This window comes from Panthera leo, chromosome C1 (genome assembly GCF_018350215.1).
Source record: "Panthera leo isolate Ple1 chromosome C1, P.leo_Ple1_pat1.1, whole genome shotgun sequence".
NCBI classification, from domain to species: Eukaryota; Metazoa; Chordata; class Mammalia; order Carnivora; family Felidae; genus Panthera; species Panthera leo.
In genome coordinates this window covers 64,848,331-64,874,204 of record NC_056686.1, presented here as the reverse complement: position 1 = coordinate 64,874,204, position 25,874 = coordinate 64,848,331, and the positions used below count along the sequence as shown (strand labels likewise).

Here is a 25,874-nt window from a genome sequence, read left to right as displayed (position 1 = left end):
TCATGGTCACAGTTTGTGAGTTCAAGCCCCATGTTGGGCTCTGCACTGACATCACAGAGCATGCATGGGATTCTCTCTCTCTCAAAATAAACTTAAAAAAATGTAATGCTTCAAATTTAAGACTTTACATAACATTTAAAATATTTCATTATGGGCGCCTGGATGGCTCAGTTATTAAGCATCTGACTTCAGCTTGGGTCATGATCTCATGGTTCATGTGTTCAAGTCCCACATCAGGTGACCTTAAGCCCCACTTCAGGTGAGCATGAGCCCCGCTTTAGGTAAAAACAGGAGATTTGCTTCAATGAGCCCTACTTCTCTCTCTGTCTCTCTCTCTCTGTCTGCCTCTTGCTCATTTGTGCCTTCCCTCTCCAAAAACATAATAATGATAATATTTCATTACGGCTCAAAACATCATTTAACATTCCATTATAACTCTATTATAACTAGAATATGCATATCAGGATTAACTTTTACTAGGAACTATAGGAAAATTTTTGCTTAGGAGAAGATGAAGAACTGTAATTAAAAGAACATGACTGGGGGTAAGATCTAAGTTCTAGTTCTGACTTTGATACTGTATGGCCTTTGCCTGGTCACTTAACCCACTAGACATGATTTTTTCATCTCTGTATAGAACCAGAGTATCCGAAAATTCCTCCTTTTTTTTGATGATAGTCTAATAAAGTTAAATATCACTTAATACTCAACTTAAGTGAATGAAGCCTTTCTAAAATACAGTCTGGCCAAATCCCTACATTTTGATACATATCACTTTTATTCTATTTTATATTCTGCCATGAAAGAAAAGGAGTCAAACCAAAATTGGGCTCCCAATTCTTTAGAGCATTTTTTTAAATTTTTTTTTTTTAATGTTTATTTTTGAGACAGAGACAGAGCATGAACAGGGGAGGGTCAGAGAGGGGGACAAAGAATCTGAAACAGGCTCCGGGCTCCGAGCTGTCAGCACAGAGCCCGATGTGGGGCTCGAACCCACGGACCGCAAGATCATGACCTGGGCTGAAGTCGGACGCTCAACTGACTGAGCCACCCAGGCACCCCTCTTTAGAGCATTTTATCTTAAATACTTTTTACTCAAGTTTCCCTTGGCTTTTCACAATTTATTCCTAGTTCTTTGTATACTTCTTACACTAAACCCTAATCTCACTATATGAAGTGGTTTAAAAAATTGCAGTTATTCCTGATATACTTTTCCTGGAGAAGACCTAAAGTCCTAGGTGTGGAGCAGGGGTAGTAGGGAAGGAAAATGGAGGGGAAGGATGGGATCACAGTGGATGATGTGATGTGAGGCTTAATTTCTTGGTTCAACCAAAGGGATGAAAGAGAAAATTTATTCCTTTATACTACCCTCCACGTTTTGGTCTCTGAGGGTCCAAACTGACAACTCCTAAAATACCAGAAACCTAACAAATTTGTGATACACCTCATATTACAGTGGTTCCCAAGTCATTCTGGTCAAATGAACTAATTAGCTGCAGTGCAGATGATCGTGGAACTGGTGTGCTACTCGCTTGGAAACAGACGTAGTAGGGTAAGTCACTCAGTAGCACCAAAATGTCAGTTACATACTGCCTTATGTTAATTAGAATCCATCTCAGTGTACTAAAATATAATTTACAAGTTTTTCTAAATGATTCATTTTAAGCTTCCTTTATAAAATAAATGCTGTTACATTTAAAAAACTTTAAGGCAAGGGGTGCCTGGGTGGCTCAGTCGATTAAGCGTCCAACTTCAGCTCAGGTCATGCATGATCTTGCAGTTTGGGAGTTCCAGCCCTGCATCAGGCCCTGTGAGGATCATTCAGAACCTGGAGCCTGCTTCAGATTCTGTGTCTCCCTCTCTTTCTGCCCCTCCCCTGCTCATGCTCTGTTTCTGTCTCTCTCTCTGTCTCTCAAAAATAAATACACATTAAAAAAATTATAAAGAAAAGTAAAATATTTTAAGGCTAGACCTTGGAATATTTTTCTACAGCATATTCATGATACTTTATTATTACCTATATGTTTATATAGTATTTATAGTCTCTTGATTGGCTAGGGCAAGGAAGTAAATAACCCCACAGGCCCATTGTCTTAACCCATAACCAAGAAGGTAACTTCTAAGAGACTGCAACGTCTGCATAGGTCACAAGCTGGCAAGAAGTCCCCATCAAGTTGCCCACCAAACATGCCGTGTCGTTGCCAGTCTTAGTCTGGGACAGCCACTGTTCATCTCACCCCAAGTCATGTTCATCCCCAATTCTCCTCATGCTGCTGCCAGGAGCCTCCTCATCAGAAGCCGAGGGTGACAGTGGAATGCTGGCCCCCTCTTTTTCCCTCCCCTCTTCTGTCTACACAACTGGCCATCCAGATGCAGGGTGGCAGCTGTGGGAAGGAAAAGGTTAGGCAGGGCCTTAGAGCACCAGGAGGTAGAAAAAGGGCTTCTGAGAATGCACCATAGGGAGGCAGGGGACAGAAGAAGGTTTGAGTGAGCCAAAGCTCTAAAACTCTAGCACATACTCCACTGTCCAGTCAGCTTTCACTTACACACAAATTCAAAGATAAGATTATTAAAATTTTAATTTTTAAATTTTATTTTAATTAAAATTTTTAATTAAAAATCAAGATTGGCCAGGTGCCTAGCTGGCTCAGTCAGAAAAGCATGTTACTCTTGATCTTGGGGTCGTGAGTTCAAGCCCCATGTTGGGTGTAGACACTGCTTAAATAAAAAAGATTTTTTTTAATAAATAAAAATCAAGATTGGCAACCTCAGAGCATTAAATCTTATGTATGCATGGCCTATTTGAGCATATAGGGCCCTGTGACGGCACAGGTTGCCTGCCCATGAAGCTGGCCCTGTACAGTCCTGTATTTATATACATATATATTTGTATATATCTTTAATTCATTTCAGTACTAGAGAAATCATACTAAAATATTTAACATCAAAGTCCCATCTTCTAATTTAGTAAAATAAAATTATTCAAAAACTTGCCACACTGATGTTCTAGTATCCATGGTACTCTTGTAATTTTATTTTGACTAATCAGTTTAATTCTGTTTGTTTCAAGAAAAATAAGCATAAATGAGTATATTAAACATTTTAGGAAACAATTCTCAATCATAATGTGACCGCACAATTGTGAGGTATTTAGGAAGAAATATTTACTTAAGGTAATCACTTGCAATCATTTGTTTTATTATTTTTTTAATGTTTATCCATTTTTGAGAGAGCACAAGCAGGGGAGGGGCAGAGAGAGGGGGGGACAGAGGATCCCAACATGGGGCTCAAATCCAGGAACCAAACCCACAAACCATTGAGATCATGACCTGAGCTGAAGCTTGATGCTTAACTGACTGAGCCCCCCAGGTGCCCTGCATCATAAGTGATTTAAATTAGTAAGGAAGAAACAGAGTTCTATCAGGCTAGAAAGCGCACATAACTGTGCTGAAACTTGTACCAAGCGCCTCATAGTATGATGAGTGTCCTTTGTGAATAATAATACTCAGAAAGTTATTGTAAGATACTATATGTAAAATACTTACATTAATAAACATTTGGAAGAAAAAAATGGATATTTCCACATTTATAAACATTTGGAAGAAAAAAAAATGGATATTTCCTCAAATCTCACCTCTCCCATTTCTTGTCTCAGTTGTTCAAATTCCTGTTTTTCCATCTCTAGCTTATGCTTCCTTTCTTCCTCCGTTCGTCGTTTTTCTTCTTCCATTTTTTGTTTTAATAATTCTTCAAAATTAATTTCCAGTTTTCCCGGTGTAAGAGATTCTTGAGAAATTGTTTTATACATCTCTGGGAAGTCATCATCTACTACCTATTTAAAATAAGTCTCTTATTACTCTTTCCAAAATTACACATACTAAAAAGGGGAATTTTTTTTTTTTTTGTAGAAACTGTGATTACTTGAGTAAAAAGGTTTCACCCTGAACTAAAAATTTGAAGACCTAAATCTCTTCAAAAGTATAAAACAATAAACAAGGTAAAAAATACTAGAAAATTTAAGGTGTTTTTGTGGCTACGGAGGAAACGGTGACCATCTGTTCTCCATTCCAACAAACACAAATCCTTTGACTTTGTATTATGAGTAATTCGAATTAGACATTAAGATTTTATAATACTGAGAACAATTTCTACGTGAGGTAAAATTTCCATTTTGGCGATTAAAATGAGCATTTCGCAGCTAAATCATGGTTTTGTCTGAATGAATTAAATAACCCATCAGGATTCCTTCATAATCAGGTAAAAATCACTCTTAATGCTGTAATTTTATTGTATTTAATGCTAACAAGAATAGTTAATACTTACTCAGAGCTGCCATGTAAAATTCTAAGCACTTTATATGGATGAGGAAACTGAGGCACTGAAAAGTAACTTGTCCAAAGTCAACACAAATATTAAGTGGCAAAGGTGGTATTCAAAACTTCAAAAGTCTAATAAAATTATAAATAATGATTTAGACTTTTTGTAATTTCATGAATTACATGTCTAATTGCCATTTATTTGTGACCTTGGGCAAGTTACCTAGCCTCTGTGAGTTTCCCCATTTGTGATGACTTTTCATACAGTTGTCAGGAGAATCAAATAAAATTTGGAAACACTTAGCAGTATGCTTGACACCCAATGGTAAGCTCCCAATGGCAGTTTTATTATTACATTAGCATTCCCTGTAATAAAGGCAATCCCTAAATTGCAAATAGAAACTTTGCAATCCAAAGATTGCCCCAAATTTTTACTAATATATTAGTTAACTGAGCTATAATACAAAATTAAAATATGGCCCTGGATAAGAAAACAACATAAATAAAGGAATTAGTTTTTCCTTTCCTGATACAGAAATATCTCTAGGAAACTAGAGTTTGGGTTTAATGCAGTTTTCTTTCCCTGCACTTTTTCCACTAGTGAATCCTGGCAGTTTCAGCCTAAAAATCTGACCCTGGGACTAGATCTCCTGATCTTTACAACTACTTCTTGTCTATCACTTCTGAACCTGTTTATTCTCCAAAAAATTAAGTGCCTTCACAAGGTTTATAGGGTTTCTGTGTAGAAATCATATGTGAATCAAGGATTACCTTGTAATACATATAAGATAGTTTTAAGGGGCACCTGACTGACTGTCAGTACAGCATGAAACTCTTGGTCTTGGGGTTGTCAGTTCAAGCCCCATGTTGGGGGTAGAGTTTACTTAACAAATAAAAAATTAATTTTTAAAAAAGTTTTAATATATTCCACAAACATTTATAGGCAATTTGTTACTCTAGAATGCATTGTGCCACATGCCAGATGAACAGTCTCAGCCTCATGAGTGAGAAAGGCAGCCGTAAGCAACAACAATACAGCTTTAGTGCTATGCCAGGGAAGTACTAAATGCTGTAAGAATGTATAGAAGGAACATGTCTTTGGAACTTGTATTCTCAGGAAAGGCTTCCCAAAGGAAACAGAATATATGAAAAAGAATTAGAGCATAGGGAAAGGAAAGAGGGACATGTTTCATTTAGCATTAATGAAGGTCCAGAGATGGATGAGAACACAGTATTTTGAAGAAATTGGGAGAAATTTAGTATGTCTGGAAAAAAGATGAAGAATCAAGAAATGAAGCTGGAAAAATACACCAGGGCAATATTATAAAGAAACTTGTTTTAAAATTTTTTAGATTTTTTTTTTTTAATTTAGATTTTTGCTTAAGGGAAGTAGAAATTTTTTTTATTTTTTTAATGTTTATTTATTTTTTGAGAGAGGGATAGAACTTGAGTTGGGGAGGGGCAGAGAGAGAGGGAGACACAGAATCTGAAGAGGCTCAAGGCTCTGAGCTGTCAGCACAGAGCCTGATGTGGGGCTCACACTCACGGAAGATCATATCCTGAGCCGAGGCTGAATGCTTAACCAACTGAGCCACCCAGGCACTCCTTTCTTTTTCTTTTCCTTTTTTTTTTTTAAGTAGGCACTACATCCAATGTGGGGCTTGAACTCACAACCCTGAGATCGAGAGTCAGATACTCTACCAACTGAGCCACCCAGATGCCCCAGAAAGGGAAAATTTTTAAGCAAAACAGTAACACAATAAAATTTACTTGAAAAGAGAGAGAAAGATCACTCTTGGCTTTACAAGGAAGAATGGATTATAGGCAAGAAAACAAGTTAAACAGGAGTTAGTCTGAAGCTAGAGATAATTGACCTGGGAGGAGATAGGTGGCCCTAGAAAAGGATAACTATAGTAGTAGAAATGAGGGGAAAATTGATAGATTTTTAGAGTGATTTAGAAGATAGAATGAATAAAACTTAATGAATGATTGGATGTGAGGCATGAATGAGAAGGTTGGAAGTGTTTAAGGCTCCCAACTTTCTGGTTTGAGCATCTGGATTGGTGATGATGCCAAATAAAAACATGGATGGATATATGTGCCTGAAGCTCCCTTAGACATAGTAAGAAAACCAGGTCATATCATTGAAGCCAATTAAAATGTTTCAAGAAGGGTCAGGGGTGCCTGGCTGGCTCAGTCGGTAGAGCCTATAACTCTTGATCACAGGGTTATGAGTTCAATCAAGCCCCATATTGGGTGTAGAGCCTACTTAAAAAAATGGTTTGGCGCATCTGCCTGGCTCAATCGGTGGGCTGTATGACTCTTGATCTTAGGGTTGTGAGTGTCAGCCCCATATTGGTTGTGGAGGTTACTTAAAAATAAAATTTTTGAAAATGTTTCAAGAAGGGGATGCAGCATTCACATCAGCTTGCTTGAAAATAAAGTTTGTCAGATAACTGTACATTTTACAAACATTAAAATTGTATAAGGAGTGTAACTCTGTGACAATTAAGTTTGGTAGCAATATCCAAAAGTGATGGGTGAGTATTTTGGAGAGTTAAATAATTGTGATTAAATGGCTTTGACTATTTAATATATACTGGATGGAATGGAAAGTGAAACAAAAGAAGGAAAGGAAGGAGGGAGGGAAAGAGGAAATGTGGGAAAGGAAAGAAGAATGGAGAGAATAGAAGAAAGGGTGAGGGTAGGAAACTCCCTGCTTAGATACTTACTTCTGGAAAACATACCTTCCCAGAGAAGGAAGACAATATTCAATCATCTATGCCAGGCATAGCAATTTAATCAGAAACTTCTCAACATTACATTGAAGCAAACACCTTTAACTGACTGGTTTTATGCCACAGGAGACTTTTAAAAACTCATTTGCTATCCCTACTTTTGAAACTTTCCTGAAATAATAGAGTATTCCCCAAAGTTTAATTATTTCTCTTAACATACTCTTTAAATTTTTTTTTTAATTTTTAAAAAATTTTCTAAGTAATCTCTACACCCAACATGGGGCTTGAACTCACAATCCTGAGATCAAGAGTTACATGTGCTACTAGAGGCAGCTAGGCACCCTGTCTTAACATACTCTTAAAAAGCTGAATCCTAATGTCATTCTCCCAATTACATTCTGTCTTACCATGCTTCTCCTTGCTTCAGCAAATGCCTTCTTTTCTTCCTCTATTCTCCTTCTGGCTTCTTCTTCTGCTTTCTTTTTTTCATCTTCTCTCCTTTGTCTTTCTATTTCTTCAAAGCTGAGTTTGAGTTTACCAGGGCGGTACCCTTTTAAAATTTTTTCTGTGTCTTGGTTTTCCTCCTCTTCATTTACCTAACCAAGAAACAACTCATTAGTAAGAACTGAGATTCATCAAAGACAGGAATGAATGACCTCAAAAGGGACAGAATCAGCCACCTCACACATGAACATTTCCTTACCCTTAATATATTTGACCAAAAATTCCCTTCCTTTATATTGTCTTTCATGATAAAATATTCAAATTTGAGGAAACTCCAGGCAAAGATGTACTCAAGTTAAATAAAAGTTCCCAAGAAAGTCAAATTTTTAAATAGATAAGTGGAGTGTGAAAAAAGTTAAGGGGTCATTTAAAAGTTCTGTTAAATATTAACTCTCCCACGACAAAACAGAAAATGTGTATGTGTATGTACTTACTGAGGTTCAAGGTATATCTTTATCTGGAATTTCCTCAAATTTATTATATAACTATTATACATAATTTATATGTTATAATCATTATACATATATATAATGCCATTATATGTAAAAAAAATATGTTATAGCGGTACCTGGCTGGCTCAGTTGGTGGAGCATGCTACTCTTGATCTCAGGGTTGTGGGTTCAAGTAGAGATTACTTAAAAATAAAATCTTCAGTGTGGAGGTTCCTCAAAAAATTAAACATAGACCTACCCTATGACCCAGCAATAGCACTGCTAGGAATTTACCCAAGGGATACAGGAGTACTGATGCATAGGGGCACTTGTACCCCAATGTTTATAGCAGCACTCTCAACAATAGCCAAATTATGGAAAGAGCCTAAATGTCCATCAACTGATGAATGGATAAAGAAATTGTGGTTTATATACACAATGGAGTACTACGTGGCAATGAGAAAGAATGAAATATGGCCCTTTGTAGCAACATGGATGGAACTGGAGAGTGTGATGCTAAGTGAAATAAGCCATACAGAGAAAGACAGATACCATATGTTTTCACTCATCTGGATCCTGAGAAACTTAACAGAAACCCATGGGGGAGGGGAAGGAAAAAAAAAAAAAAAGAGGTTAGAATGGGAGAGAGCCAAAGCATAAGAGACTCTTAAAAACTGAGAACAAACTGGGGCGCCTGGGTGGCTCAGTCAGTTAAGCATCCGACTTCGGCTCAGGTCACAATCTCATGGTCCGTGAGTTCGAGCCCCACGTCAGGCTCTGGGCTGATGGCTCAGAGCCTGGAGCCTGCTTCCGATTCTGTGTCTCCCTCTCTCTCTGCCCCTCCCCCGTTCATGCTCTGTCTCTCTCTGTCCCAAAAATAAATAAACGTTAAAAAAAACTGAGAACAAACTGAGGGATGATGGGGGGTGGGAGGGAGGGGAGGGTGGGTGATGCGTATTGAGGAGGGCACCTTTTGGGATGAGCACTGGGTGTTGTATGGAAACTAATTTGACAATAAACTTCATATATTGAAAAAAAATGTTTTAAATCTGAAAAAAAAAATCTTGAAAAATGTGTGTGTGTGTCTGTTACATATATGTTTTACCATTTGCCGCCTTGCTTCTTCAAAAGCACGCTTCTCTTCTTCTAAACGTTGTCGTGCTTCCTCCTCAGCTTGCTTCCTTCGGTTTTCTTGTCTTTGTCTTTCCAATTCTTCAAAAGTTAGTTTCAATTTTCCAGGAGAAATGGAGTCTTTTCTTGCCTCGCTTTCTAGTTCATCATCCTAAGAAACATTGTGAAAACACAACTGTTAATTATAAAAGGAAATGGTGCTAACCAACTTAGCTGCTTTGATTTGTTCCAATAAATAAATAAATAAATAAATAATCAATCAATCAATCAATCAATTTACCATGACCAAGGAAAGACACTTTGCTTCCTTGAGAGATCGCCGTTGTTCTTCATATCTTATTCTTTTATCTTCTTCATACTTGACCCTTTCTTTTTCTTCTCGTTCTTTTTCTAGATCCTCGAAATTCTTTATCTTTCCAGAAGTTTTGTGTGATCTGACAGGTACCACTGTTACAAGTAGTGAATCATCTCCTTCCTAATTTATAAAATAGATAATTAGCATGTTTCTTCCTAACCAAAATTTAGGTTTCACAGGATTTATCTCCATTATTGGTGAATTTTGTTACATGGCCATCAATGTTATGAAGAACAAAAATTTATATATGTATCTATATCTATATCTATATACTTTTTTTTTTTACAGATTTCTATTCAATAGCTCTTTCTCTGCACATTGAGTTAATCTTTGAAATCCATTGATGAGAAGGTTCAAGGAGCATCTTCTTTCCTAGAAGGTGATGTTAATACAGCTGTTTGGATAAAACTGCATGACATTATCTGAATTTAACTGTCCATGCACTAGTTCCACAAAAGGTAATGTGCATGTGAGTATACTCTACATCAATTTGATGGTGGATAGATTCAGTTTAAACACACAGAAAGTCTTTCCATATGATTTTTTTCTCCATGCAAGTTTTAAAATACTTAACTAATATTTTGTGAGGGAAAACAATATTATATTGTTTTTATAAAACACTTACAGACAAAATACTTATAGACAAAATAAGTATAAAATACTTATAGACAAAACTCATTGGCATTTGGTCTTAGTAAAATATTTTTAAATTTGTTGTTTTTCAAATTCATTTTAATTAGTTCCATTACATAATCTATTGTTACATCTCTCTGAATTTTTTTCAAAAATAAAGTGAATTATAATATGCAACACATGCCGCTAAAACAGAACTGCTTCCACTTTATGTGGCTGTAGTTTTAGGCACACCATCAAATTGACTGATGTTTAACTTTCTCTGTTAGATAAAAAGGGATTAACTAAAATTTCTGTGGTTGTGGAACATTACTTCATGGTGCTATATACTGTACTTTCTACTAGTATGTGATAATAAAAACCATCAGGAACTCTGAGGAAAGAAGAAGACAAATGATGAAAAAAACCCTGCTTTTTGAAAACGTTACCTTTCAACAGTCTCAACTATTATTAACAGTTCAAGAAATACAAAGTCTTGGCAGAGTATTTCAAGCTGAGAGTTGTGTCTCTAACCATGAAAGCAAAAACATACTTTTAAGACACTAAGCTATAATATTTGAGAAAGTGAAAAAGTATGATCTTGCTTTGTAAAATGTTTGTCCTTTTGTTGTTGCTATAGAAATAAGAATAGAAATGCTTTTAATTTTTTAATTAAAAGACTATTTGTGAGTCAGATAATTTTAGGTGAATGTTTCATTAAAGGAAATGTCCATTTACCTCTGATGCTGATTCAGTTCCCGTATTGTTTATGTCCTCAATCTATTGAATGAGAATTTCATATCATTACATTACATTGAATTTCTGCTTTTTGCTTTTAAACATACAATTGAAAAGTAATTTAGTTGTGACTTATAGTAAATTTTCAAATTCATAATTTTAAAAATATTTTTATTTTGCTGCAAATTAGTCCTTTTAGGTGGAGATTAAACCTTATATTCATTTTTATATTTTGACATCAAAATCAATATATGGGGAATTGTATATTAAGAAAAATTAAGATAAAGCCTATCTTTGTAATTCTGTAATGTGAATGGACCAAACTGTTATGACCTGTCTGTAAGCTTACAAGCAGCAATTATTAATTAAATTAGTAACTTAAACTGAGATACAGAAACATTTCTTCATTCTATGTCTCTGCCCTAGCCAAACCTATCATTGGTAATCAAATAATTATGACTATATTTTACAATATAAATACATGGCAGAATATAACTGATACAATAATACAGTGCAGTACACCAGCTCTCACATGGCTAGTTTAGAAGGGAGAATTCTGGTAGATATTATTGTTTATATTTTGACCACATCTAGGAAGGAAAGACCCTCATTCAATAGAAGGGGTTCTCAATTTGGCTTTACTCGTAAGAAACACCATTAGGTTAGCTGGAGGAGCAGGCTAATGTATATAACAGATTGAGAAATGAAAAGGAAGACAGGTGATTTAAATAATGCAATGTTTGAGATGTCAGGAAAAGGAAACATAAGGAATGGTAAAATGAGAGAAGTTAGAAAGTAAACATTCAGATTTTATTACTTTAACATTTTTTAATGTTAAATTAATTTTTAACATTATTATTTAACATTTTTTAACATTTAACATTATTTAACATTATTTTTAACATCAGTGAAACACTCTGGAAGTAGTTTGTTCCTTATACAGTCTAAGAGAATTCTGGCTAAGACCCTATTCATCATTCCATTTCCCTTTTCTATATTCTCTGTCACAGGAGAATTAATACATTTTATTAAGATACCAAATTTTTGAAAATTAATTCCAAAGAAATAATTTATCTATTTTATATAAATTATTTTGTATAAATATTTTATATAAATATATTTGTATATTTTACATAAATTATTTTATATAAATATCTATTTTATATAATAATGTATCTATTTTATATTTTAATATTTGTATTAAGTTTTGCTTGGAATAATTTGTTTTGCAGACTTACTTACTGTGACTTACTATGCTTTGGGACTTACTGTGTAAATGGTGAAAGTTTTATTGAATGATGAAAAAAACCCTGCTTTTTAAAAACATTAGCTAAGAAAAAAATTTATTTTATTAAAAAAATTGTTTTTAATGTTTATTTATTTTTGAGAGAGACAGAGACAGAGCACAAGCAGGGGAGGGGCAGAGAGAGGGAGACACAGAATCCAAAGCAGACTCCAGGCTCTGAGCTGTCAGCACGGAGCCCAATGCGGAGCTCTAACCCACGAACCATGAGATCATGACCTGAGCCACAGTCAGAAGCTCAACTGACTGAGCCGCCCAGGCACCCGTCTAAGAAAAACTTATAATAATAATATATATATATTTATAAATATATATATATAAAATAATTACAAATTTCTTTCCCTTCAGGGGTGCCTGGCTGGCTCTGTTGGAAGAGCATGCGACTCTTGATCTCAGGGTCATGAGTTTGAGCCCCACACTGGGTGTAGAGATTACTTAAACAAACTTAAAAAACTATTTCCCTTCAAAGGAAGGCTAACAATTCCTTCACAAATCACATTTGTCTCTCAATAAAAAGTTCTAAGAGATATGGTAAGAAACAAGACATTGAGAGTACAGGGAAGGTAAATTCTAATTTTTTTTAAGCTTATTTATTTTGAGATAGGGAGAGAAAGAATCCCAAGCAGGCTCCACACCATCAGCACAGAGCCCAACACGGGTCTGGAACCCACAAAACATTAGATCATGACCTGAGCCAAAATCAAGAGTCAGACCCTTAACCAACCGAGCCACCCAAGGTGCCCCAAATTCTAAATTTCTTAACCCCAAATTTCTTTTACTAGAACCTTCTCAGATTTTTATTAGCTTATGGTAAAATAATAAATTATATTTGGAGTGGCTTTTCTTTGTTTTGTTTTTGTATGCTTTCTTCTTTGCTCATTTTAAGCCATTACCAAAACTTTAACAGGAGACAGGATTTTTTTTCCATTGGGTTTCAGCAAAGGAAAAGATGAATTTGTCTAAGTGGCCATGGTGTCAGTACATTCAGAGAGAAGTGAGATAGCAGTTTCGTTATAGTGTTTGCTGTCAGAAGCTACCATTGAAGAGCTGCTTCCCAACTATTTCTTTTGATTATGAAAAGGAAACTCCTTTTGCTCCTTCCCAAAGCAACTTCCTTTTCTCCTCTTTCTTTTCTTTTCCTCTTTTTTTTTTTAATTTTTTTTAACGTTCATTTATTTTTGAGACAGAGAGAGACACAGTATGAACGGGGGAGGGGCAGAGAGAGAGGGAGACACAGAATTGGAAGCAAGCTCCAGGCTCTGAGCCATCAGCCCAGAGCCCGACGCGGGGCTCGAACTCGCGGACTGCGAGATGGTGACCTGAGCTGAAGTCGGACGCTTAACCGACTGAGCCACCCAGGCGCCTCATCCTTTTTTTTTTTTTTTTTTTAAGTTTTATTTATTATTTTTTTTGAGAATGAGAGCGCGCGCGTGAGAGAGAGAGAGCACAAGTAGAAGAGGGGCAGAGAGACAGGATCCCAAGTAGGCTCTGCACCATCAGCACAGAGCTGGATGCAGGGCTCAAACTCATGAACCGTGAGACCATAACCTGAGCCAAAAACCAAGAGTCAGACACTTAACCGCCTGAGCCACCCAGGCACCACTCCCTTTATTTTCAACATCACAGTCCCCTATCAACAATTTCTCTTTTTCTAAATTGATAGATGTTAACCTTGCCCATCAGGATATCCTCAAAGATAACCAGATCATACTAAATAAAGGGGTACCTGGGTGGCTCAGTCAGTTAAGCATCTGACTTCAGCTCAGGTCATGAGTTCAAGCCTCACATAGGGCTCTCTGCTGTCAGCACAAAGCCCGCTTCAGATCCTCTGCCCCTCTTTATCTGCCCCTCCCCTGTGTATGTGCTCTCCCTCTCTCTCTCTCTCTCTCTCTCTCTCAAAACAAAGAAAAAAAAATCTTTAATTATACTAAATTAAGATTCTCCCCCAAATTTTACTGGTCTTTGGTTCTAACATCCAGTATACAAAGTATACTCATTTTTAATTCATCATAAGATCCTAGAATCTGGTAGTTCTCCTGACTCAAGAATCCCTTCTAAAGCAGTCTTGAATATGGACTTGTACAAGTGGATTTTTCAAATTAACATTAAGACATTTTTTCCTTAGTAAACTCTACCCCCAAAGTGGGCCTTGAACTCATGACCTCAAGATCAAGAGTCTCATGCTCCACCAACTGAGCCAGCCAGGTGCCCCAACATTAAGACTTTTCTTGGGGCACCTGGGAGGCTCAGTTGGTTAAGCATCTGACTCGATCTCAGATCAGGTTTTGATCTCAAAGTTGTTAGTTCAAGCCCTGTATTGGGCTCCACACTGAGTGTGGAGCCTATTAAAAAACAAAAACAAATTTTTCTTGATTACCTATGTCATACTTCTTATATTCAAAGACAGATTCACTTTTATTAGATTTGAGCAGAAAGTGTACTTAATTTTTAAAATTGGACTTTCCATATTTGAAAGATAAAATTACTATTGATAGTTTATTTTGCTCTACCTACGTATTCTCAAACAATGTAATGGATCAAAATTTTCATTAATCGGGATTCTATGGCACCCTGCCATGTAGTTTCTGGAGTTACTAAAAGAAGCGGTTCTTTCTCATGATACTTTGTCTCCCTCTCTGAGTATCCCATGTCTTCATCATATTCAAACACACCTCCTTCAACATACACGTCGTTTTTCTTTGAGAAACCACTGTATATTCAGTTCTTGGGGTTGTAGTGGGTCTTAAAGTCTAGTGAGTCATCAGTGCTTTTTTGGAAAAGTTGATAAGACTTAATATAAGTAGACTAAACCAATGTACAGTACTTGCTGCCAAATACCATATATTTTAATTACATATTTTATTACCTTATTTTATAATTTATATTGTAAATATAACTACATATACTGACATATTTTATATTTGACAATGCATACTCTATAATACTCACTTATATTTATATTCCTGGGTGAACTTACATTGCAAAATGAATTCTCATCTTTGATGACTGAAGATGTCAAAGTACATACCATCCTTTCTTAAGATAAAGATGTACAAAGTAATAAAATATAGGAAATTCCAATTCTTTTCTATAATTCATCTGGCATTATGTCATTATTTGCCACTATACAAGTGGTTATTTGTGCCACAGAAGTGGCTATTTGCGAAGTCTGGGTAAATACATTTTTTTGACATGCAAACATGGCATATGCTTTGCCTTGTCATTTTTCTTTTTAGAAAGGTAGGAAACTGGAAGGAGCATAGCAAACAGATTTAAAGCACTTAAAGAGTAGACAAAAAAGAGCCAAGTACAACTTCACAATAAAAATAGTTTTGTACTTATGAAGACTATGTTAATATATCTGTTAACATATTGATGAGAGAAGAAAGAGAAGCTAAAATGGTTTCATGACATTTAGGTGAAACATTTATAGTCTACTTACGTGTACCAGGCACTGTTCTAAGTGCTTTGCATTTATTAACTCATATAATATTATTAACAACTCTAAGATAAATGCCATCTCATTAAACTCAATACACTGATCATCTCTTTTGATCTTATAATGTAGACTAGGTTAAGTTCATAAACAATATAACGGTCATCAAGTCTATGACTAGGCATAATTTATAATGTAAAACAAGTATCAGTGCATTAATTTTTGTGACCTGATCAATTCTTTACTTAATAAAAGTATGACTATTGATCAAGTTTCTATGTCATTATAATCATTAATCACTTTGAGACATTAACTTTTTCTGGAAATTAGATCATATTCTTGAGTATTTTAAAAATACTTACTAGCCTCTAAGTTCTCATGCTCTGAGCTAAAATACGTGGGAATTCTAAATTCATTAAGAGACTATATAAGATCATAGTAACAATTTTTTTCTCCCCTCTTATTTGTCCCCTGTAGCTATGGGCATCAGTAATGGCTATATGAAAGAAATGGCTGTCACACATTTCTCCCCTCTTCTACTACCATCCCCAACTTAAAAAAAAAAAAGTTAATAAGCTAGCTAATACTACCATTATTAAATAAAATGTGATTTGTTTCAAATTCTTGGGTAGGAAGATTTCCTAATTATGCTTTAGTGTGTAATAATAACCAAGTATTTATTGATTGCTACTGAAAGACCAGCATACTGTAGATAGTTTATGTGACACTGCCTTATATCTTTGTAAAATCCTCTAACATGTCAGGAAAAACAAGAAATGTGGACAGTGTAAGGAATATGGACTAAATGACAAGTTGGTGCATAACAAAAGTTATCCTAGCATTCAACCTTAAGGTAAGTATATTCTGCCCTTAATCCTTCTAGGCATGTGATATATTTATCTGATATTAAATATTTGTGTTTAAGATCTTGTTTTCAAGTTAGCTGCTATTTAATAAGTTTATGTTATATTAAAATATTTTAATTAGGCAATGTACTGATTGTTTTATTTTGTACCATTAGTTTCTGAAGAAATACCAATTTAATATTTAGTGTATACCTGCTCAGCCCTTTTTGCTAATTCACGTTGTATCTTCCTCTTCTCTAACATATCCTGCTCAATTCTGCGTCTTCGTTCCTCCTCTGTCCTCTTTCTTTGTTCTTCTTGTCTTTGTTTCTCCATTTCAGCAAATCTACCTTTAACAGTTCCTAAGAATATACGAAACATGTTTGATATTTGCTACATTTCTGTTTTTGCAATTTCATTTGCAGTTTACCCCTCAAGTTTCTTACCTGTTAGCTTTGGGACATAAGCCTTTTCTACTTTAGAAGATGCCTCTTCCTCATCATCAGAAGCAAGCATTTCTTTAATCTAAATGGTTAAATAAATTAATAGGAGCATGTCAAAAATTTAGACTATATTATATGCAAAGTTTGAAATTAAATGACAAATACAGAAAATTATTTTAGTTATATTTAATATAAAATATGGTTAATGTGAATAAAGCATAAATTAGAAAGATGAAAATGAATTTTGCACAAGAATAAAATAAAATAAAATAACCTCCTGCTTTCTCCTGTTCCATTCTCTCTCTCTAATATATTGTTCTTTTCTTCTTTGCTTTTCATCTCTAGATCTCCTTTGATTTCTTTCTTCCCTGGCTCTCTGCATGGCTTCAAACTTATCCTTTACATCACCCTTGCCAAGTTTTGGCACATAGGTTTTTGGGACAGGTTTAGATGAAGAAAGCAGAATCTTCGTTAGAAGAAAATAAAGAGAAGAAAGTTAAAAAAAAATAAGATAGGAAGAAATCAGGTAAAGATAGATCAGCATAAGCAATATAAGAAATACTGAAACAGAAAACAAATGAGTTTGAAATATTTGTACAGTCAGAATCTGATTACTTTCTAAAGTCTAATTATGAAAAATGAAATTACAGAAAACAGAGTAAAAACTTCATTAATATAAAGGAGTTCCACTTTGTAGGTGCGAAGGCTAGCAAAATATAAAAACTGAATACTGGATTCTAATTTAAAACAACCTGTACTTTATTTTCCCACACCATTATTAAAGATTCAGATTTTACATCTCTTACTTAAAAGACACCAGGACTCATTTCAATAAATTAGGTGAAGGTGAAAATAAAGCAAAAGTTCAGGCTTTAAAGTTTATAGCCTCATTCATATGTCAACGCTCTTGCTTGTTTCCATATCAAATAGAAGTAAAACTGAAGGGCAGCCCTTTAGTACCCATGTGCTCCAGGTTCTTTGTACAAAGCAGTGATTTGTATGCTGTTACTACTGCTGTACTGTCCATCTAGAACTTCTGTAAACCAACATTAAAAATGTGTAAAAAGGCTGTATCACTCCAAGAAGGCTGAGCTCTAGGATGGCAAAAGAGATTCCCCTGGAAAAGGAGGGGTCTAGTAAAAGACTGGAGAAAATATTTCCCTCCACTCTAAAACCAGGAAAGCAAATTATTTTCATCATTTTGAAAATTAAGCTGATCACCGGAAGACGTTTCAGTAAATAAAACATCAGTGCCTCAGAACACCAAACCCGTTATCCTAGTAATAATGACAAGTTACTTATTAATCTGTGGCATACCCAGCCCCTCTATTATTTTCTTATGGTGTCATTGGCCATTTAAGGTTTTTTAAACTTCATAATGTTGGGGTGTCAGCAACTGAGCTCTTCTTACTACAACTCTCAGAAACTACAGCCAAGAACCAGAAAAAGACTAAGAGAAATTTTACTGCAGCTGTTGGGAGAAGTAGCTAAGACGGAGCTTTACCCGAGAGTGATTTTATTGCTTTCTCCTAAGAGTATATGTCAAATCTGGGTGGTTTTTTTTTAATACTAAAAAATAACTTCTAAGATTTATCAAGGTATTAAAATTCTATTCAAGATGTTAGCCATCACTTGCATTTCACTATCATTTACAGATTTCATAATTATGCTTCCAAGATTAGAATCCAAATGAAAATACTGGGCCCAAGACCGGCCTGTGAATTTTAGCTCTTACATTTTATATCTTGACACTATGTCATTATGAACGTCTGGATATGACCTTTCCACAAAGCAACTGCCCTTTAAGCAGTTCTACAGTCAATCCTATGTTTTCCCCCACCTTTTTTTTTTTTTTTTTAAAGGTTTGAGACTTACCTCAGCCTTTTGGGAAATATCATTCATGTTTGCTCTATGTGGTCTCAGGGTGATTATGGAGCTTTGTATATTTTTGCACCTGAAAAAATACATTAGTATTGTATAAGAATTTTTAATGACTTAATTTTTCATATTCTATGTATTTTTGTAAACAGAAACAGCATGTTAATTGCTCCTCAAAAAATACTGACACAATCCAGGCCAGTAATAAATTGTGATAACCTTCAGCTCCTTTGCCCAAGATTCAGGGTAAAAGAGGATACAAGGTGCATGGTATTAAAAGATCCTTGTAAATTTATGGCCCAGAATAGCTTGGTGAATGTATCAAGTGTACTTGCAAAGAATTTGTGTTTGACAGTTACTGGGTGTATTACTCTAGAAGTACCAACTAGGTCAAGGTGGTTTATCGTGTTATTGAGATCTTCTGTGTCTTTTTCTTTTGGTGGCCCAGTTATTCTATCAGTCTTCAGGTATGTAGGATTGTCTAATAAAGGATTCTTCCTTTAATTATGTCATTTTTTTCGTGTAATTTCAACCTCTTAAGTGCATATGCATTATGATTATAACATCTTTTTGAATTGACTCATCAGTATGAAATTTCCTTTTTAAAAAAAATTTTTTTTAACGTTTATTTATTTTTGAGACAGAGAGAGACAGAGCATGAATGGGGGAGGGGCAGAGAGAGAGGGAGGCACAGAATCGGAAGCAGGCTCCAGGCTCTGAGCCATCAGCCCAGAGCCCGACGCGGGGCTCGAACTCATGGACCACGAGATCGTGACCTGAGCTGAAGTCGGACACTTAACCGACTGAGCCACCCAGGCGCCCCTGAAATTTCCTTTTTATCTCACTGTCTTGAACTTATCTGATATTAAAATAGCTGCACCAACTTTCTTAAGTTTAGTCTGTATGATATATATAATTTTCTAGCTATTTACTTTCAACTTATTATTTTATATGTACACTGCATCTCTTGGACACAGCATATAATTGGACCTTGTTTTGAAAAATCAATTCTGATTTTAAAAAAATTGTTTTAATGTTTATTTTTGAGAGAGAGCAGGGGAGGGGCAGAGAGAGAGAGAGTGAGACACAGAATCCGAAGCAGGCTCCAGGCTCCAAGCCGTCAGCACAGAGCCCGACGCCAGGGTCAAACCCACGAATAGTGAGATCAAGATCTGAGCCAAAGTTGAATGCTTAACCGATTGAGCCACCCAGGCGCCCCAATTATGATATCTTTTAATTGCAATGTTTAGTCCATTAACATTTAATGTAATTATTTTTATAAATGGACTTAAGACTACCATTTTACTATTTGTTTCTTGTTCGCCCCTTTTTTTCTTCCTCTATTACTCTTTCCCTGACTACTTCTGAACTATTTGAGTAACTTTTAGAATTTTATCTATTGGCTTTAAAAAATTTTTAATAGCTTTACTAAGGTATCACTGACCTACAAAAAAACTATGCTTTTAAAAAGTGCACAATTTGGGGGTGCCTGGGTGGGTCAGTTGGTTTTGGCTCAGGCCATGATCTCATGGTTTGTGGGATTGAGCCCCACATCAGACTCAGCACTGACAGCACAGAGCCAGCTTGGGCTTCTCTGTCTCCCTCTCTCTCTGCCCTTCCCCCACTCACGCTGTCTCTGTCTCTCTCAAAATAAACTTAAAAGAAAAATTTTTTTAAAGTGCACAGTTTGATAAGTTCACATATGTATGTACCTGTGACACCATCACCACAACCAAGATAATATAAACATTACCCTGAAAAGTTTTCTCAGATCCCTTAACTCCCCCCTTTTCTTGCTTCTCCCACCCACATCCCCAGGCAGGTATGTTTTTGGTCACCAAAGATTCAATTTTCTATAAATGGAATCAGATAGTATGTACCATTTTCTCAGGCCCTTTTATCCAGCGTAAGTATTTTGAGATTCATCCATCAATAGTTGGATCATCAATAGTTCATTCCTTTTTAGTACTAAATATTATTCCATTGTATGAATATACCACAATCTATTGAGTTGGTTAAATACCACAGTTTGTTGAGTATACCACCATTCATCTGTTGCTGGACATTGGGCTGTTTGCAGTTACTATTATAATGAAGCTGTTATGAATATTCATGTGTAAACTTTTATATGAACATATACTTTTTTGAGTAAATAAAGTATAATGGCTAGACCTTATGGTAGATGTATGTTTAACTTTTTAAGAAACTGACAAACTGTTTTCTAAGTGATTGTACCATTTTGTCTTCACACCAACAGTATATGAAAGTTATACTTTCTCTATAGCCTCACCAGCACTTGGTATGGGTCTTCTAACTTTTAGACATTCTAAAGGTGTGTAGTGACATCACATTATGGTTTTAATTTACATTTCCCTAATAATTAATGCTATTGAGCATCTTTTCATATGTTTCTTTTCTACCTACAAATATTCTTTGGTAGAAGTATCTGTTCAAATCTTTTGCCCATTTTGTTACTGGGTTATTTATTTTCCATTAACTTTTGAAAGTACTTTACATATTCTGGATAGAAGACCTATATCAGATGTATGATTTGAAAAGATATTCTCCCAGTCTTTGGCTTGTCTTTTCATTTTCCTAACAATGTCTTTTGAAGAGCAGAAACTTCATTTTGATAAAATCTATTTTATCATCTTTTTCTTTTATAGTGTGTGCTTTTGGTGTTGTACTGGCTTAACCCACAATCACAAAGAACTTATCCCATATTTACTTCTAAGAGGTTTATAGTTTTAGGTTTTGCATTTAGGTCTTTTATCCATTTTGGGTTGATTTTTGTATATGGCAAAAGTTCACTTTTTTGCAGATAAACAATTTTTCCAGGACCACTTATTAAAAAAAAAACAAAACATATCTCTCAGATGAAATGCTTTTGCATTTTTGTCAAAAATCAATTGACTATGGTGGGTCTATTTCTGGACCCTCCATTCTGTTCCATCAGTCTGTCTCTCCTGATGCCAAAACCACAGTATTTTTTTTTTTTAACTCCAGTCACCGTGTCATATTCTTGATTAGTGTACTTTATCATGAGCCTTGAAAAAATTAGTGTAACCCCAACTTTGTTCCTTTTCAAACTTGTTTTGACTATTCTAGGTCCTTTGTATTCACATATAAATCTGTAAATACTTCTGTATTTGTTGATGCTATTGTAAATGATGTTATTTTTTAGATTTCAATTGATGATCATTTGTTGCTGGTATATAGAAATATAATTTATTTTTGTATTCTCATCTTCTATCCTGCTACCTGGCCAAAGTAACTTATTAGTTCCATTGGGTTGTTTTTATAGATTCCATTTGGTTTTCTACATAGATGACTATATCATCTATGAACACATTTCAACTTTTTCCCTTATAACCTGTATGTCTTTTATTTCTTTTTTTGGCCTGGACCGTTCTGGATAGAACCTTCTTCAGTACAAAGTCAAATAGAAGTAGGGAGAGCAGACATATTTGCCTTGTTCCTGACCTTAGGGGAAAAATGTTTAGTCTTTCACCATTAAATGATTTTAGCTACAGATTTTTCTTAGATGCCCTGTATGAGATTAAGTTCCTTTCTATTCTTATTGTGCTAGAGTAATTTTAGGAATGGATGTGGGATTTAATAAAATGTCTTTTCTGTATCTATTGAGATAATCTTATGTTTGATTTTCGTTATAGTAAGCTACATTAATTTATTTTCAAATGTTAAATCAACTTTACATTCCTAGGAGAAACTGCATTTGGTCATGATGCATTATCCTTTTAACATACTGATAAATTCAATTTAATAAAATTTTGTTAAGAAGTTTTCCATCCATGTTTATGGGATGATATTGGTGTGTAGTTTTATTTTTTTGTAACATCTGCTTTTGTTAATAATAATACTGCTCTCATAGAATGAGTTGGGAATTATTTTGTCTTAATTTTCTGTAAGATCTCATGTAGAACTGATATCATTTTTTCTTTTTTTTTAAATGTTTATTTATGTTTGAGAGAAAGAGAATGTGAGTGGGGGAGTATCAGAGAAAGAGAGAGAGAGAGAGAGAGAGAGAGAGAGAGAGAGGGAGAGAGAGAGAAAGAGAAAATCCCAAGCAGGCTCCATGCTATAAGTGCAGAGCCCAATGAGGGGCTCAATCTCATGAACTGAGATCATGACCTGAGCTGAAATTAAGTGTCAGACACTTAACCAACTAAGCCACCAAGTGCCCCTATGTAATTTTTTCCTTAAATGTTTGCAAGAACTTTCCAGTGAAGCCATTTGGGGACTAAAGTTTTCTCTCTGGGAGAAGACAATATGATGAAGGTAGATGGGACATGATTCCATGTAATTATTAACAAGGTCCTAACTTTTGTTGTTCAGTGGGTCTGTGGGTGCTTATTACATTATTAACAGTACTTTCCTAATAAAAGCAGGCAGTACATGACTATCTGTCATTACCAAGGTTTGTGAGTAATCTAATTCTATGTGCCTGAGATAAAACTAACCAGTAGTTCTAGTCTTGATCTCTTACCTGAGTCATTCTATCATATCTAGAGTTACCTATTAGATATTTCTTCTTGTATAACCAAGAGAACTTATCCTTCATTCTCATAGCTTCTCAAACCTTAGAGTTATTTCTGGTTCATTCTTTAGATCTCCTAAATTATGATAGACTGTCAAGATTTGTGATTGTTTCTTTCAAATTTGTTCTTATATATTACTTCACTATTTCCATTGTCCTCATAATACAAGACTTTATCACCTCATACTTTGATTACAACAATTTGATAATCAGATCTAAATCCAAATTTCAATTGTGTGCTTCCTGGTTAGGATTAGATAACATATGTAAAAAATTCTAGAACAATACCTAACATTAGTAGGTATCAATAATTTTGATTGATTTCATCACTCATGGTCTCCCTATCCTTTTTATCCTCTTCAGTAAAAACGTACATTTCCCTGCCAATTAGCATATATGAATATATTATTTGTGTAATCTAAAAGAGTAATTAATACCAAAGGGTATGAGGAAACTTTGAGCAATCTCACATAAATTGATAAATTTAGCTGGATTAATTGGCCAGAGGGAACTTGAAGGAGCCTTTTTTTGTGGCAAAATGAAAGAAAATTCTGTCGTTTGGTGACAGTGAAAAATTACCCTGTCAAGAGTAGTCCTGGAGAATAAATGAATCAGCTAGCTTCTTCATCTAATTTTTTTTTAAATCTTCAAATTATATCTTGACTTATTTATAGATTCTGAATAAAATAAGTTTAATTTTTAAATTTAATATGAGTAAAACCAGTTAAAATCGTTTTTTAAATGTCATTTCAGTACTCTGAGCTCTCATTCTGAAAGTCTGTGAAAATTTGAATAGTACTAACTTTAACTTTTTTAATTAAAATATGAGCAGACAATCTTTTGCTGAGTTTGCTCTGTTCTGCATTTTGAGGATAAAAAAGTTGTAGCAAACTAAGTTTGTTAGCTTTTTGTCTTATAGAATTGTCTTTTAAGATGTAGGTTACAAACCAATAGGACTCATATCTCTAGTTTTATAGAGATATGAAAAAAATTCAGAGAAAAAAATTCAAAATCAAGCAGGCAAATATCTATTGGATTCCTTTATAATTTTTTAAAGGAATTTTTTAAATTCCTGGTAGAAACAATATTACATTCCAATTGCTAACTCAGTTGTCTTTCTGTGCTAAAGTTAAAGGTATGAATTTGACTATGTTAGGTTCATTGACTTCACAAGAAAGAACTCTGTTCTTGATTGTAATGTCTTATTAATTATTGATAATCAATTAGTTATTGATTGTAATGTCTTATTAAAACCAATTATCTTGGGGCACCTGGGTGGCTCAGTCCGTTAAGTGTCCAACTTTGGCTCAGGTCATGATTTCACAGTCTGAGTTCGAGCCCCACGTTGGGCTCTGTGCTGACAGTTCAGAACCTGGTGCCTGCTTTGGATTCTGTGTCTCCCTCTCTGTCTGCTCCTCCCCTGCTCATGCTGTCTCCCTGTCTCTAAGAATAAATAAACCTAAAAAAAATACTAAAAAGAAAACAACTATTTCACTAACACATGCTTTGATCACATATGAATGATAATAATCCAAGCTAACATTTATGGAGCCTTTATTGTGTGCCAGGTAATGTGCCAAGTGTTTAACAAGCATTATTTCATTTAATCCCCTCAATAGCCCTTTACGGTAAAGATTATTATCAAGCTCTCTCTCAAAATTTCCAAGCCCAGTAATTTTAAATTCTTAAAATATTAAGATGAGAATAATGTCTTTTGAGTTTACAGATGTGAAGTCTGTAAATTGTTACAGATGGAAAAACAGAGACCTAGGGGCATGTGGGTGGCTCAGTGGGTTAAGCATCTGACTTCAGCTCAGGTCATGATCTTCTGGTTCCCACAGGTTTGAGCCCCATGTCAGGCTCTGTGCTGACAGCTTGGAGCCTGGAGCCTGGAGCCTGCTTCGGATTCTGTGTCTCTCCCTCTTTCTGCCCCTCCCCCACTCATGCTCTTTCTCCCTCTCTCTCAAGAATAAACATTAAAAAAAAATTTTAAGAAAAACAGATTTAGAAAGTTAAGTAACCAAGGGGGCTCCTGGGCGGCTCAGTTGGTTAAGCCTACGACTTGGGCTTGGGGCATGATCTCACAGTTCATGAGTTTGGGCTCTGCGTCCCACTCCCACACTGGGCTCTCTGCTGTCGCACAAAACCTGCTTTAGATCCTCTTCCACCCTCTCCTTGCCCCTCCCCCACTTCGCGCACATACATGCACACTCGCAAAAATAAACATTAAAAAAAAAAAGTTAAGTAACCTGTTTAAGACCACACAACTAATGAGTGGTGTTGGACACAGGATAAAAGCAGGCAGTTCGACTGCGGGGTCTGCATTCTTACTGTATTATACTGATGCCAAAAAAACAGTGCAACTGGCATGTGTGGTGGGGCAAGGGGAATACCAACCAGCTTATAATGCCTAACCGACTAGTGCAATCAAAAGATCCTTTAATCGAATTATTTGAGAACCATAATTCTGAGCAGCAGAAATATATTGGAAGCTCAAAAGACATGACTGAAAGTATTCTCTACATTTTTTTTAAATTTTTTATTTTTCAACGTTTTTAATTTTATTTTTGGGACAGAGAGAGAGCA

General features: G+C 35.2%; 2 protein-coding genes across 19 annotated transcripts in view; one reads left to right on the top strand and one right to left on the bottom strand.

The window, feature by feature from the left end:
- The window catches only part of NEXN (nexilin F-actin binding protein), a 50,944-nt gene that overhangs the window by 6,456 nt on the left and 18,614 nt on the right, over nucleotides 1-25,874 (bottom strand). For 2 of the 5 annotated variants that reach the window (XM_042952303.1, XM_042952304.1), the window contains exons 2-10: nucleotides 18,728-18,806; nucleotides 17,127-17,318; nucleotides 16,856-16,934; nucleotides 16,623-16,771; nucleotides 10,826-10,867; nucleotides 9,401-9,595; nucleotides 9,095-9,271; nucleotides 7,462-7,650; nucleotides 3,635-3,832 (exon numbers count right to left, since the gene is read on the bottom strand). In XM_042952303.1, coding sequence (XP_042808237.1) covers nucleotides 3,635-3,832; nucleotides 7,462-7,650; nucleotides 9,095-9,271; nucleotides 9,401-9,595; nucleotides 10,826-10,867; nucleotides 16,623-16,771; nucleotides 16,856-16,934; nucleotides 17,127-17,318; nucleotides 18,728-18,754 — 1,248 coding nt within the window. In that variant the 5' untranslated portion in view covers nucleotides 18,755-18,806. The remainder of the gene's footprint in view (nucleotides 1-3,634; nucleotides 3,833-7,461; nucleotides 7,651-9,094; nucleotides 9,272-9,400; nucleotides 9,596-10,825; nucleotides 10,868-16,622; nucleotides 16,772-16,855; nucleotides 16,935-17,126; nucleotides 17,319-18,727; nucleotides 18,807-25,874) is intronic. The other 3 variants (XM_042952305.1, XM_042952306.1, XM_042952307.1) reach the window with 2 other exon arrangements.
- The window catches only part of FUBP1 (far upstream element binding protein 1), a 74,287-nt gene that overhangs the window by 40,961 nt on the left and 7,452 nt on the right, over nucleotides 1-25,874 (top strand). For 13 of the 14 annotated variants that reach the window (XM_042952283.1, XM_042952280.1, XM_042952292.1 and 10 more), the window contains one exon: nucleotides 9,764-9,888. In XM_042952283.1, the coding sequence (XP_042808217.1) occupies nucleotides 9,764-9,797 (34 nt within the window). In that variant the 3' untranslated portion in view covers nucleotides 9,798-9,888. Of the gene's footprint in view, nucleotides 1-9,763; nucleotides 9,889-25,874 lie in introns of those variants that run through there. The other variant, XR_006206178.1, reaches the window with a different exon arrangement.